The following is a 16,393-nucleotide window of genomic DNA, read 5'->3' on the forward strand; positions in this document are numbered from 1 at the left end:
AACACACACACACACACACACACACACACACACACACACACACACACACACACACACACACACACACACACACACACACACACACACACACACACAGAGTTTAGGTGGAGGCGAGACTTCTTGGAAGAAAAGAGTCATTATTGTTGAAAGCTGACAGCTTCCATCAGGCCAACCAAGAATTCTTGACCCCTCTCTCCCTGAGCACGGTAGGCTACTACAACAGACCCATTCGTCGTCCCAAAGATTTTTTTAGTAATGTTAGAGAGAGACGTGACAAGAGAAACTTGTCTTGTTCGAGTGTTATTTTAGTAAAAGTCCACTAGATGGCGATAATTCTCAGAAACGAAGTGGTCACAAACACGAGGAAATCAACTTCCGGGCGTTTTCAACATGGCGTCGCCCATGGAGGAACGCGTGAAAGATTCACCACATGAAAAAAAGGCAAAGAAGTCAAAAAAGCAAGGTACTTTTGATAAACCAACAAATTGAGTTGACACTCCTCACGAGCAGTCTTTTCAGTCAAATAGTAATATACCGGTATACGCTAAACTGTATTAGTAGCGACTGATAGAGCTTGGCCACTCACTCGACCAGCATGATTCCTGTAGACCTGTATTAGATGATGATTAAAATCAACTCATTTGTCATTTTGCTATTATGATGGAGCACTCTTAATACGGAATGAACGTATATTGTGTATCTATGCTTGCAGTTGTTATTATTGGTATTGGATCCTTGCTAATGTCGTTATCCTTTACTCCGTGCTAATTGATAACCGTATGTTTACATTCGTAGTTGATGATTCGGAGCTGCTCACCGTTCCTGATGGCTGGAAGGAGCCCACGTTCAGCAGGGAAGACAATCCTAAAGGATTACTGGAAGAAAGCAGTTTTGCCACACTTTTTCCTAAATACAGAGAAGCCTATTTGAAAGAATGCTGGCCTCTTGTGCAGAGAGCGCTTGGAGAAGTAGTAAGTGTCATTACCTCCCAGGCTATGTATGTGCTGCTCTAGTGTACATGAGTGTATGACTGTTTCAGTACACTAACAATATAACAATGTGTTTGGTAATATTACAGTTTATTAATGCCAACCTGGATCTAATCGAGGGAAGTATGACTGTCAACACCACGAAGAAGACCTTTGACCCATATGCTATTTTGAGAGCAAGAGATTTAATCAAGTTATTAGCTCGCAGCGTGCCATTTGAACAGGTGAGTTTGTTTTTGGCTACGCACTCTGAACCGTTATACTGATTGGTTGTGTTACTCTATGTCACTGTTAGTGTTAATCACTATGTGTTTTCATGTGCTTTTGTCAGTGTATTGTTGTTGTCAGCATAACAAGTAGGCTTATTTCCTTCAACATTTCAGGCTGTTCGGATACTGCAAGATGACATGGCCTGTGACATCATTAAGATAGGAACATTGGTGCGCAATAGAGAACGCTTCGTCAAAAGAAGACAGAGGCTGATTGGCCCTAAGGGATCTACTCTGAAGGTGAATGGCTTTGACTTGTTTAAAATTATTGTCTGTGTAGTGTCTGGCTACAACCAATGCATTATTTATTAACAGTGCCGTGCATATATTTTTGACCCTTACTGATTTTTAAAAAAGTTTTTTGCACATTTGGCACAGGAGCACTCCTGCCAATTTCAATATGCTGTTGTATTGCTCACGCTACCCTTGATTTCAGTGCCCGGTGATGCTGCATTTTTTTTTCCAGCCCTTTCCGAGATATGTGCTATTCTAATGGGGGCAGATCTCAGGTACTGACAAGTCCAGGGTGATATGAGCATTACAACTGCGTGTTGAAATTGGCTGGATTTAACCTATATGGTATGACTGGAAATGTTTGTTTTTGTTTATAATCAAATGTTTTTTTTATTATATGTACAGTGCCGTGCATATGTTTTTGACCCCCTTCTGATTTTATACTTTTTTGCACATTTGGCGCACTTAACATTTTCAGATAACCACATAAATATAAATATTAAACAAGGATGACCCAAGCAAACATTAAATACTGTTTTTCAGTGATTTTCATTTGTCGAGAGAATAATGCCATAAAACCTACATGAGCCTGTGTGAAAAAGTAATTGCCGCCCTGAACCGTATAACTTGTTGTACCACCCCCAGCACCAACAATTTTATTCAAGTGTTTACAACTGACAAGCAGCCTTGCACATAGCTGTGGATTAATTTTTTGTCAATTGTTCTTTGCATAATTGTTTTAAAATCAGCTACAGTGGATGGATCCCATGCATGAACACAAATGAATGGTTACACATGGATGGCTGGACATTATTCTTCAGGATTTGTTTGTAAAGAGCCAAATTCATGCTTTATTTAATCATAGCTGGTCATCCATGTCCCACGGCATCAAAACAGCCCCTAAGTATGAAACTCCCACCACCATGTTTCACTGTTAACATGGCGTTCTTTTTTTATCAAATGCAGTGTTCATTTCACACCAGATGTTACAGGAGGCTCTCCTTTCAAAAAGTTCAACTTTTGTTACATATGTCCGCAGAACATTTTCTCAGAAGCTTTGTTTGTATGTATTGTTTATATGTTTTTTCAAATTTGAGACAAGCCTTGATACTCTCCTTATGCATGCAACATTTGCCTCTCTATTTCTCATGGTTGAGCCATGAACAATTCCATTGTATGCGTTAACACCTTCAGTTGGTATGATGGTATGTATGGTATGTTCTGTGTTCCTTTCTAAACTCTTGAATCCACCCTCACTGTCTTCTTGGGGTAATTGTAGTGGTGAACATTTCTAAGATTTCCTGGTGAACCAGTAGCCTGTAAGTAACAGGCTACTGGCACACTGCCCTTTCACGCGTCTCCGCAGGCGGGGTTTAGTCAAAAGATGCTTGCACGCGGTTGGAGCAACCTCATATGAATGACATGACACTTCGACCACTCACGTTGAAGCTTTGTGACGTGGGACGTGTCGTCACGTAAGCGCTGCCAGGTCGGGAACCAAAACAGAACAACATCCTTTAGAAAATCAACTTGAGGTATTTTGGATAACACCGCTGAAATTACTGCTTCCATCCCGACGCATGATAACTCCTTGCACGCCGCCATTACTGTTGTGATTCAGGGAGGGGGCGGGCACAGCCGAACTACCCTGGGGGAGGGAGTTGCGTTCGATAAACGTCATACCCACTGAAATCCCTCCCTACGATCCTGATTCGTCGTGCTGCCCCGTTTATTCCGTAAACGGAGGTGGAGAGCGAATCACAGGTGTACCAGAAGGTTTGTGTAGCCCAGCCGCCTGGGCGTCAACACATAGCTTCTGGTTCACCAGGAAATTTCTAAGAGTGGCTGTCACACTAAATCATGCTTTCTCCATATATGGATAATGGCTCTCACCATGGTTTGTAGATGCCCCTATTGTTTAGAAATGACTTCAACCTTTTACAGTCTGAGACATGTCAATTATTTTTAATACAATCTACTCCTTAATGTTGATGGATCACAGTGTGATGTCTTGGGTTTGATATGACCTATTACACATTGTCAAACAGGTTCTATTTGAAAGGCCTGGTAGCAGCCAGAGTTGGGCAGTTGTGAAATATAACTCAGTTGTCCAAAATAATATGATTAATCACAGATACCTACGCATTTAACAAGAGGGTCAATTACTTTTTCACACAGGCTTATGCAGGTTTTATTGCATTTTTCTCTTAACAAATGAAATACTCACTGAAACACTGCATTTTATTTTGCTTGGGTCATCCTTGTTTAATGTTTACATTTCTTTGGTGATCTGAAATTGTTAAGTGTGCCAAATGTACAAGAAGGTAAACAATCAGAAGGGGGGCAAAAACATACGCACAGCACTGTATTTATTTGAAATTGTGACGTTTTGAAGCCAAACATGATCATACCACATAAGATTGAGTGAGATTGCTCCAAAACACATTTTGAATCACTTGCTTTGACTGTCATTTTAATTTAAAGAAAAAAAAGATTTAATTGTAGGCAATTAACTTGACCTAGCTCCTTGTCTACAGATCTCTTCTACTAACATGTTCAAGATTAATGAGAATTTTCACAGACTTGGGCAATGACATTGGTTACATCATATCACTTTTAGGCATTGCTTTTATTCAAAGTGACGTACAGTTACATAGATACAGGGTGTCTGTTACAGTCCTTGCAGCAATGTGATTGGGTTGGTGTCTTGCTCAAGAACACCTGGGAGAAGTAAGCATTGGATTGGAACATGTAGCCCTCTGATCCAAAGACCAACTCTGTAACCAATAGACCATGGCTGCCCACAATGATCATTGAGTTTAAAGGAGCACTCCTGCCAATATCAATATGCTGTTGTATTGGGTCACGCTACCCTTGACTTGTCAATACCCGGTGATGCTGTATTTTTTTCTCAGCACTTTCCGAGATATGAGCTATTCTAATGGAGGCAGATTTTGTTTACATTTTAAAAAAATGTTAACATAGGCCTTTCCCAAAAAGGTAACGCTGTTTGCTAGTTGTCTGCTGATGTTGCTTAACCTTTTGGATGTTTTTGGGAATAAATAAAAATGTTGTTTTTTTTAATGTAAACAAACACCTGCCTCCTTTACAATGACCAGGATCTCAGAAAAGGCTGAAGAAAAAAAATAATCTCAAGTACTGACAAGTCCAGGCTAGTGTGAGCATTACAACTGCGTGTTGAAATTGACTAGAGTTATCCTTTAAAAAAATATCAATCTTTTCTCAGACTTTCCTCTGGGTTTTTTTTGTCTCCCTCATCAGGCCTTGGAGTTGCTAACGAGCTGCTACGTAATGGTTCAGGGCAACACTGTATCTGCACTAGGACCTCACAGTGGACTTAAGGAGGTAATGCACTTCACACCTTTAATGCAGTGACTCACAAATCACAATTGTCAGCTCAAGGTTACTGATGCAAAATGTTAGTCAACATCTTTTTGTGGCTGATAGTCAATACTCTGGTGTCACAGACTATTGTCAAGTCAAGTAGGTTTTACTTGTCAATTCTTTGACATGCACTGAACATACATGGGGTTGAAATTATGTTTCTCCCACTTCCATGTCTTGAGATAGGACAGTAATTAGATTATCATATGTGTGCTTATAAACACAGCGGTGCAAACGGAATACTATCCTATTTGCACACAAGTGCAAACTGGATGTATATGGTGTCAAGATATTTTCTGTTCGTTGTCTTAATTTTTGTCAAATTGTCCGGGATTCTTGAGGTGTGTGTGTTTTTTTTTCCTATTATTTTATTTTCTATTCTATTATTCTATTATTTTTAGGCCTATGAACCTAATTTCGCACAATTCAAAGCACTTGTCCCATTTGGATTGTATTTATAACCAAACATGTGTACTATATTTTCAGGTGCGAAAGGTGGTGTTGGACACAATGAAGAACATTCATCCCATTTATAATATTAAGGTATGTTTTAAACGTTTAGTAGGCAGGGATCTAAATTAACTTTTTCCATCACCAGCCTAAATGGCTAGTAGATGCTTATCTTACCAGCCAAACACATGCTCACAAAGTGGCTAGTAAGTTGGTCTTTTCTACCAGCCAAACTGAAATTCCACCAGCATTTGGCCGGTTGGCTGGTGTTAATTTAGAGCCCCAAGTAGCAATTTCTCAGAAATCTGGTTTCCATCTGCCTGATCAATGATGAGCATTACAATCATCACAGTAGCAAATTCTGGCATGGACATTCCGACAATAATAAAAAGCACCATGAAATCAAATGCTATAATCCAAACTAGAGTTCTCAACGGGCCTGAAAATGTCAACCCGACCCTACCCGGCCCGTGGCTTTTAAAGCCCGAGCCCGATGTTACCCGACACATCACTAGAATTATCTAACCGAACCCGGCTCGAGGCCCGAAGTCGGGGGTCGAGTTTTTCCCACGTTTATCCTATGGAGAATGACGGGTTGTGGTGGGTCTTTAAGTGCACTTATGTGCAGTAAATTGCATAACCCACTTAAAAACCTAGTGAAAAGATATTTTCCACAATAGAAACATAATATGAAATGGGGAAACGTTCTTGCTATTTAAGCAGAATCATCCACAGCGCGATTTCAATAGCCTCTTCACGGCAACAACAATCTATCCACCTTTTGTTTTGACGTCTAAATGTAGGCTTACTACATTTCCACCCCGTGTATCTGATTAAATGTAGGCTACGTGAAGTTGCCCCTCCCTCCTTGTTTGTTCATATGCGTGGATGAGATGGAAAGCCTGGCTGTGCCAAACATTGTTACTTTCATAAAATTTTGGTCGGCACACAAGTTTTTGGACATACTAATTTCTAGTGGCACCTGGGCTACGGTTGGTGCATTGATCAGCCATGTAGCAAAAAAGACAGATAGCCTAGGTGAGAGGATGAGATCTTCGGCGAGCGCTCCGCATGTGTGTGCGCGTGTTTCCTGCCCTCCCAAGACCCGACAGTTGGTTACAAGTCAATTTGAGCACGAAAACAGCAAAGACAAGGTGATATTTCATTCACGCTCAAAATAAAACATTTACTGAGGGGATTTTCAACCAGACCGCAGCGCGAGCAGACAGTCAGTGTGAAAAGCCAAGTCTACCGGCACCTTCGCTGCCGCTCGCTTACCTTCGGTGCACGAGCCATTTAAATAGTGAAGTGGCATATCGCAACAGCACATGCGGATTATCCAAATTATATGCAACAAAGTCGCCAACAAAGCGTGGATTTAACGTTTAATACGCATATGCCAACGTTGTGTGAATACGGGGAAAGGATAACCGAATTGGAAAGCCACTGTCCTTTCTAGTATAGCCTATGTAGAAGACCGCTTCGGTTTCGTTTCACCTCGTGAGGAAAACATAATTTCAATGCACTGCATTTGCTGAGACTACTAAGCAATAAAGTTAGCGATCAAACTAAAAATATTGGTTGTTGTCATTACAGCATTTAATATGCTACTATGGCTGTTGTTTAAAATAGTCATTGGATTGCCAACCGTCCCTTGTATTAAGAAACAAAAGTAGGCTATGGTTCCATGAGCTGACATGGGACTCAATATCGTTAAAATTGCATCTAAGAACTTTTTTCCCGTTTTTATTAGTTTGCGTAATTGTAGCCAATGTAGTTTTTCTGTGCGTTCCGGGACCTCTTTCCAACTCATCATCGCTGTGATGTGATGTTTGTTTTGCGTTCTGGTAGTGATTTACAAATTAAGCACTGCGTGCAAGGTTGCATGCAGCAGCCTGCCAGACCTTCGTTACGCAGGCCTACATATATTTAGATAGATAGGTCTAGCTTTACTGACCCATCAAGGGGAAATTCGCCATGATTCACGGTAAACGGGCAGTCATGGGTGAGCGGTTAGGGCGTCAGACTTGCATCCCAGAGGTTGCCGGTTCGACTCCCGACCCGCCAGGTTGGTGGGGGGAGTAATCAACCAGTGCTCTCCCCCATCCTCCTCCATGACTGAGGTACCCTGAGCATGGTACCGTCCCACCGCACTGCTCCCCATGGGGCGCCACTGAGGGCTGCCCCCTTGCACGGGTGAGGCATAAAATGCAATTTCGTTGTGTGCAGTGTGCAGTGTTCACTTGTGTGCTGTGTCACAATGACAATGGGAGTTGGAGTTTCCCAATGGGCTTTCACTTTCACTAAACAGCAGAACTGATTTTTTTTTTCACTGGGCGGAAAAGATTGAGCCCGCGGACCGAACCGACCCGAGCCATATGCTTATATTTTCGACCCGAACCCGGCCCGAACCCAAAGGGCCCGTCGGGTTTGTCGGGCTGACCCGACCCGTTGAGAACTCTAATCCAAACTGCATGCTGACAACACCCAGTGTATAAGCAGTTGCAGTTTGAATGGAAACCACCAAGGTGTGGCACTGTGGTGCCTGATTGTTAATGGGTGGTCATTCACCATTGAAAGAGGAGCCGCATTAATAGCCTAATGGTTAGAGAGTTGGTCTTGGGATCACAGGGTTGGCGGTTCAAATCCCGGTTGAAGGAATGTGCGCCCCTTGTGTAATTCTGGGCTGAAAAAAGCAAGGAAGATGTAATGAGGAGGGGTTGTGCCAGCTTTCCCAATGAGGAGTTCCATCCTTGCACTGAATAACCTGAATGACACTCGTCATCTCTGGGTTCAGATGCCCTGGGGGCAGAGCCTGGAGCTGAGGGAATCAAAGCTGAACGCAACCTCTTGAAACACTGAAATAAATAATATTGAAACTCAAATAATGTTCCTATTACGTAATAATATGTATATGTTGCATAAATGTTTAATGTAATCTACTGTATACACACACACGAATGCCAGTCTGTTGTAGTAGATAGATACGTACTTAAATTTGAAAGCATTTCTAAACATTGTAAGGTGTTTAGGTGTGTGATGATTAATCAAGTATAAGCTGTCCATGGAAAAGTTTTAAGTTGCGATAGACGGGACAATTTTTACAATGTTAACTTTGTCACAGAGGGCCCAGTCTTTCTCCAGTCGCCCCTCTCAATGTGCAACTCGGACTCTTGTTAATCTACCACCAAACATCCCCCCGCCCCCCCACATCCATCTCCATAGACGCTGATGATCAAGCGCGAGCTGTCCAGCGACCCGGACTTGCGTACCCAGAGCTGGGAGCGCTTCCTGCCCAAGTTCAGGCACAAGAGCCTGGCCAAGCGCAAGCAACCCAAGAAGAAGGTGGTCAAGAAGGAGTACACACCATTCCCACCGCCACAGCCCGAGAGCAAGGTGCGTATGAGTTAGTAAAGGAAGGGACTGTCCAAGTGGGAAAAAACATAGTCGCTACATTTCACAGTTTGGGATCAATGAAGTAATATGTAAGTGTTAAGAAAATATACGTTTAGGTGTGTGCGCGCGTACGTGCGTGTGTCTGTCTGTCTGTCTGTCTGTCTGTCAGCAGGATAACTCAAAAAGTTATGAACTGATTTTGGATGAAACTTTTTGGAGTTGTTGGAAATGGCAAAAGGAACAAGTGATTACATTTTGGTGGTGATCCGATCACAATCCGGAAATAGGAATTTTGTAAAGATTCTTCTACATTGTGGGATAGGGTGAATTTTGACACTACAGTTTCTAACTCCACAAAAAGAAAGCAGTGGAAAAAAATAGTGTGTAATATAGTCAAATGTTCTATCAAACAGCTTCCTTGTTGCAGGTCTGCACTATCTCAGTGCATTTCTAGTTTATATTTACTGTCTGCATCAGTTTCTGAGTATAGATTATGGCTTGGAAATTTACACTTCATACATGAAACTGTGTCTTTATATCGTGCAGGATGTTATTGTTTTCTCCGTCTAATCCTGATTTTTTTTCTTTTTCTCATGTAATTCACTGCAGGTTGACAAAGAGCTGGCATCGGGAGAATTCTTCCTCAGAGAGAGTGAGAAGAGGAGGAAGAAAATGGCTGAAATAAAGGTACTGTTGATCATTTGTGTTTAGAGTGCGTCTCTCTCTCTCTCTCTCTCTCTCTCTCTCTCTCTCCGGCTCACATCTACTCACACACACTTTCCGTTTTCCTCTGAAGGAGAAACAGGCAGAGGCATTGACCAAGAGGCAAGAAGAGCGCAACAAGGCTTTCATCGCCCCCAAGGAAAAGCCGGTGGTAAAGAAATCTAAGAAAGGTGGGTGTTTTTTTGGAAACATCATAAACCAGGCATCACAGCTGGTCTACAAACAGCCGCCCCATTCGCTGTTCTACCCATGCTTGCAGTTCACCTAGGGTCGCTGCCCTGTTCGCTGTCCTAGAGTGCAGTGCCACCCGTAAAAGTCACGAGTGAACTCTCGTCATATCTATAGAACCTCCCTACAGGCATGCAAACCGCTCCCCCATCTGCGAAATTGTCCACCTTGAGATCAAAATGGGTCATTTACGTGAATCGTGCATATCTGAGGAGAGCATTTTAGGGGTGGGGCTGTTTTGGAATGTGAGCGAGCAGAACACACGCCAGCCTGGCAGAACTGTGGACCAAAGAAAACCTAATAGGCCTAGAAATTCTAGTGGCCTAGTCTCCTATGGCAGTGTTTCCCATACATTGAGGAAACTATGGCGGCCCGCCATAGTTTAAATTTGGCCGCCATAGTTTCCCGAAAATGTAAAAAAAAAAAAAAAGAATTAACTTTTTTTTTTTTTTTACGATTGCCGTTTTTGTTAAAAACGATTTGAATTACGATTTCCTTCGCAGTTTCCTCCTGGAGGAAATACATCCTATAGAGAAAAACACAAGTGCCTAGTCAAGTTGTTACCTCCGCCAGGAGGTTATGTGATGGCCCGAATTTGTGTGTGTTCGTCACGCTGCTATTACATGGCCTGCCACAGGGTGCGCAAGGACCACTGAGGAGGAGCCCTGAGCAGCACCCACTTACTAAGTACCCACTTACCCACTTACTCACGCAGCCACCTTCACGCAGCCACACCGGGGCAGAGCATTGAAGTGAAATGCATTAGCCTACCGCAGTCAAAATCGCTATCCAAAAAGCAGCCTTAGCTACAGCCTCGCAGATCGTTTAAGTTCACAATGCTGTCACAAAACATTCATATAAAATGAAGCTCAAAGAAAGGCGCGCGCGAATTGCGTTAGTCCACGGTGATTTGCTGCTTCCCAAATCCCCGCGCACTGAAGCCATCAGCATTACAAACATTCCATAGACTAGTTCCTAGACTTCATAACGAATGAACGCTGGAGATGCGGCGAACAGTGATTTTCAATACGAAATAGAGAGCAGGCTCGGGTCAAGCCACAGCGCCAAGACCTATCACAGGTAGGAGGAACTTCTCCAACAACTGTAGTGTCGGGGTAGGCAATGATTCCCCCAGTCGAGTCGACATGTCTCTCGCTAAGCAATTGCGTTTGCACCACAATGTTGGTGTCGATATTGCAACGATATTGCAACAGCTAGAAATTTTAGAAGTGGATTTACCTCTCAAAAGTTTGTTTAGCCTTACGAAATAGCCCAAAACAATAACTGACACTCCACAACCATCCATGCACAGCCACTGGATAAGAGGATTCTTGCACTTTTCATTCTGATTCAATAATTAAGTGAACGGCTCAAAGTAGCCACAGTGTGTTGTCTTGTTATTACAAAAAAATAGACCTATATATAATAATTTAATATAATAGGCCTATTACTGCGCGTTGGGGACCGCTGCACTACTGTAGAATATGTAGGTCTACTACGGGTGTTGGCCAATGAAAATTGTGCCTTTTAATTTGTATTTTGTTTTAGATGGTAGCCTAATGAAAGGCATGCTGCCAATCATCAACAATGTGACTATGTAGCAATGAGCTTCAAGGCTTAAGTGCATTTGCAAATCACAGAAGGCATAGGCTATAGCATGAACAATCACTTTGCCAATAAAACAATCAAAGGTGAACTAAACAGACCACAGCTAGAGGACATGAAAATGATAAAAGAGACAGTAGAACTATAATTTGGTTACGACTTGACGGTTCAATTACCTGAACACAAATGCTATGTAGCCTATAGGCCTAAATGCATGAAACCACATCATGACTCCACTTATGTCCAAAACGAACTGAACTTCCTTGGCGGAGGTCTGCGTTCTCTGAATGCATTTCTAGTTGTAGCCTAGTTAACTTCGGTTTGGGAGCAATAAAAAAAACCTTCAGAGAAGGGACAGTTGGGATGAGTTTACTAACACTCCCCAGGCTTTGTTTTACAGTTGTAATTAGTTAGGTGACAGGCCTTCATTGACAAGGCAGAGGAGACATCGGGCTGCATATAGAAATTAATGTGTAATGAATGTGAATATACATAAATGTGTAATATGTTGTTCAGCCCTTTTAATGGGAGGAATTTTGAAAAACTGGCCCTGTGACCAGCACCCCTCATGTAGAATGTGTACGCCTATGTGTGTGTGGGGAAAAGGCATAGCCTACCCTATTAGACCCTTTTTGTTTATGCATTAACAATTTCACAGTAATCTTAAATTCTTATCTCTGCTCCTATTTTGTTTTATTATTTTTTTCATTACATAGACCCCTGCATGTGTATTATGTAGCCTTTTTTCTCAAAATATAAATGGCTGAAATGTAGGCCTAGGCCTATAGTTTCTCCATGCGCCAATGTCATACTGTACTCATTGTTTTGCCATTTTGCATTTACACTGCGCGAATAACACCCCACCAAAAAAACAAACCCGCGTGAAAAGACCCCGACACCCCCCCCCCCCACCCCCGACAAAAAAAATTCCGGCTGCCCCCATAGTTTCCAAAATTTCTGTGGGAAACACTGTATGGCCAATGGCATCTTGCCTGGCACAATGAGGCCACAAGCACGAGGAGACGACGGGATGTTGGCTATTGAAATGGACCATCTGATGAACGTTTGGCAACGTTTTTTTTAAGTGATACTGTACCATGTTTAGAAATAAGCTCATACTACACCTCCCCTTAAATGACTGAGTTTTACCTTTCTCCTGTACTTTCAACCGTTCTCTTAGTACGGCAGTGCAAATTTTACCTCCAAGCTAGCATTTTACATTGAGTCCTATGATACCAGTTAGCCGTCCGCTGATCTCATAGGACTCAATGTTAACTGCCAGCTTGGAGGTAAAATTTGCACTGCCATACTCGGAGAACGGTTGGAAGTACAGAGAAAGGTAACGGAGAAAGGTAAAACCCAATCATATAACTGAAGGAGAGGTGTAAAATAATCTTATTTCCAAAAATGGGACAATATCACTTTAAAATCATGCGGAAATCAATGTACATGAGTCTGAACACTGCCTCACAAAATATTAGTTATTGTAGAAAGCATCCATTTCCACCTCATGCTAGTTCATCACAGATGGAAGGCAGGTTTTAGATAGTTAGCTTTGACATGTTTTCAGTCAGTTGAGACTCAAAACCACATCTTCCTCACCCTTTTCAGCCCTGCCCAGATTGCATGCCTGTAAACTCCAGTCTGCACACATATTTGCATAATTGCATGTTGTTCATAAAACATCATAAAACAAGGAATGTCCTGTTGTGATATGTTGACTGATTTATTTCAATTCAGGGGAATGCGTTATTATAATACAATGGGTAAATACTCTAGCTTTGGTATGAGAGCTCTAGGGCACTAACACAGACATGGCCACAATGCTTTGGTTGGTGTAGTAATAATTTTGCACTGTATTTTCCACACCATTTAAGGTACGTGGCTGTCCTATTCTCCTAAATTTGTAAATTTTAAAGAGATAGCATCAGAATCTGTAGCATTTGACCATTTCCCAAAATCACAATAGTCACTCTTGCCGTATGCCTGGTGCACATTTGTTTAATATCTGCCACCATTAAAGTTAAATACATGCTTTTTTGTCTTCACAGACACGACAGAATCTAAAATTGACATTCAGGCCATCAAGGATAAAGTGAAAAAAGCAAAGACTAAGAAGCTCGGAGCACCACCAGTGAACCCCCAGCCGGCTGACGACAAGACAAAGAAGAAGAAAAACAAAGGATGAGTCGCTCTGGAAACATCTTTTTGCCACAGATTTTTTTTTTTTTTTTTTGATGGCTATGGACAATAGCATGGCCAACTAAATGAATTATGTTGTTTGTTACGTTTTTATTATTCTCTTATTCTTGAAAATAAAACATGTAAATATGCAGTCGTGTCTGTATCTACCATTATTGGGGTTGGTCAAACCGGTTATGCTAGTGAATGTTTTGGGGAACTAACTGTGCTGATAACCATCCCTTATTTTGTTTTGCCCAGGTAGACGCGCACATTACATTATTGCATATTCCAGCATACTACTCACCCTCATCTCTGGCGCAGCTATGCCAACTATATACAAGGATGTCTCCTCAGAGTCTGTGTGTGCAAGACAAACTACACTCCTTGCAAAAGGTTTTGTCGCCTATCCCTGTTGTTGGAACAACAGTTAATAACCTGACTTTCAAAATCGATTGGCTTCAGAAGTCACTCATATAAAAGCTACAACCCTCCTAAATGAAATTTCATGTACAAAAAATAAAGTTGTTGCGTCCAAGAAAGATTAATCACTCAATGAATGCAGAGAGGGCAAATTTTGGCAAGACGAAAGTTTTGTTGCTGCAGAAAATGTAAAGAAAATAAGCAGATAATCACTTCAAAAACACATACCCAGATAAGGTGTCACTTCAATTGCTGAATCACTTTCACCTCTTCACTAAACCAGAATTGGCCATAAGTGTGTGTTTGGGGTCATAGACATAGTCAAGTTGGAAACCAACACAATGAAAAAACAATGAAGGGCAATGAGTAATGTTAACATATATTCGCTATATTTATAGAAATGCATCTATATATTCATGATTTAATCAATGAAGACAACGCTCAAACACCAGCAGAACTCCTGCAGCCCCACACAAGAGCTGTATACCAACCATATTTAATTTTAGGCACCATGTATTTTTCTTCGTAGGCTATTCATGTCCAACATAGTACTTCTTTGATGCCATGATGCACACATACAGTGAGGAGAATAAGTATTTGATCCCTTGCGGATTATGTTGGTTTGCCCACTAATAAAGACATGATCATTCTATAATGTTAATGATAAAATGTATTATAATATAGAGAGACAGAATATCAAAAAGAAAATCCAGAAAATAACTTTGAAGAATATATTTTAATTGATTTGTATTCCATTGAGGATAATAAGTATTTGACCCCTCTAGTCAAAAAAAGACAAAATACTTGGTGGCAAAGCCCTTGTTTTCTCATACAGAGGTCAGATGTTTCTTTCAGTTAATGACAATGTTTGTGGGTATATTAGAAAGGATGTTTGTCCACTTTTCTTTGCAGATCATCTCTAAATCACTTAAGTTGTATGACTGTAGCTTGCCAAATGGGAACTTCATTTCCCTTCACAGGATTATTATAGGGTTAATGTTTGGAGACTGTCTAGGCCACTTCATGACCTTAATGTGCTTCTGCTTGAGCTACTCCTTCGTTGCTTGGGCTGTATGTTATGGATTATTATCATTTTGGGAGGCCAATCCATGACCCACCTTCAGTCTAGTGGTGGTGGGAAAGAGGTTGGCATGCAGCATTGTACGTTTACATGTCTCCCTCCATCCATTTCTTGACGATGTGAAGTTGTCCTGTGTCTTGGCCAGACAAACAACCTCAAAACATAATGTTACCACTTTCATTTAAGATGTTAGAGAAGGTGTTGTTCTTGGGATCATAGGCAGCATTTCTCTTCCTCCAAACACATAGAGTTGTGTTAATGCCAAACAGTTTGATTTTGGTGTTATCTGATTCCAGCACCTCCCAATCATATCCTAATCCAGTTTGACGTTCATTGGCAAACCTCAGGTGAGCCTGAACAGGTTCCTTCTGAAGCCGGGGTACCATACATGCACTGCAGGATTTTAATCCGCTGTGGTATCAAGTGTTTCCAATAGTTTTCTTAGTGATTGAGGTCCCAGCTGCCTTGCGATCATTTCCTAGCTCCTCCCATACAGTTTTAAGGTGCTTTATCTCCTTTTTTTCTGGTTATTAAATTCCTACAAGGTCAAATCTTGTATGGAACCAGAGACAGGCCTAAGATGATGATTTATGCTCATTTTGTATGTCCTAAAATTGGGAAGAAATGCATCAACAGTTTGCTCTTTAATATCCAGGAGCCCATTTCAGCCTTATTGAGTTCTACAATCTTGTCCCTGACATCCTTTGACAGCTTTTTGGTCTGTCCCATGTTGGCGAGTTTAGTTTGATTGATTGACTGATTCTATGGACTGATTCTGCAGATTCAATGTGTCTTTTGTGCAGGTTACTATTAACAGGTGTGTTCAATTCAGATAACAAGTTGATTGGCAGTGCCATTTGATCTGGGGGGTCAGAACTCTTAATGGTTGGCAGGGGATCAAATACTTATTTCCCTCAATTAAATATAAATCAATTATTATATATTCTTTAGAGTTAATTTCTGGATTTTCTTTTTGACATTCTGTCTCTCCATATTAGAATACATATTATCATTAACATTAAAGACTGATCATGTCTTTATTAGTGGGCAAACCAACAAAATCAGCAAGGGATCAAATACTTATTCTCCTCACTGTACAGTTTTGATGTGATCAGTTCTAAAAAGATTGATCTTGGTATATCATGACTTCAGTATATAGAGTCCCATTAGCCTTCATTTTCCTCAGGATTAGGCCTGCTGACTGGGCTGTGGGAGATGCGTCTATGGTGCATGACGCCAACATACAGAATGGAATTCCTTTCCATGTGAGGCATATTGTGTCATGGGAAATAAGCGCCCCAGTTAAGATTTCTAGATTACTGTTATGAAGAGCATCTTAACAGGGTCCATCATCACCTGGTATGGAAACGCCACAGTGCGTGAAGTGAACAGAAAGAACTACAAAGGAT

The 16,393-nt window shown here is 41.4% G+C and overlaps 1 protein-coding gene across 1 annotated transcript; it reads left to right on the forward strand.

The window, feature by feature from the left end:
- The first annotated feature begins 361 nt into the window (after nt 1–361).
- krr1 (KRR1 small subunit processome component homolog) lies at nt 362–14,420 on the forward strand. The gene is made up of 10 exons (XM_063217917.1): nt 362–463; nt 796–971; nt 1,079–1,213; nt 1,373–1,498; nt 4,775–4,858; nt 5,384–5,440; nt 8,573–8,743; nt 9,353–9,430; nt 9,540–9,636; nt 13,351–14,420. The coding sequence occupies exons 1-10, from the start codon at nt 391–393 to the stop codon at nt 13,485–13,487; spliced, it is 1,134 nt and encodes a 377-aa protein (XP_063073987.1). The 5' UTR covers nt 362–390; the 3' UTR covers nt 13,488–14,420.
- The last annotated feature ends 1,973 nt before the right edge of the window (nt 14,421–16,393 follow it).

This window comes from Engraulis encrasicolus, chromosome 15, assembly GCF_034702125.1.
Source record: "Engraulis encrasicolus isolate BLACKSEA-1 chromosome 15, IST_EnEncr_1.0, whole genome shotgun sequence".
Lineage (NCBI taxonomy): Eukaryota > Metazoa > Chordata > Actinopteri > Clupeiformes > Engraulidae > Engraulis > Engraulis encrasicolus.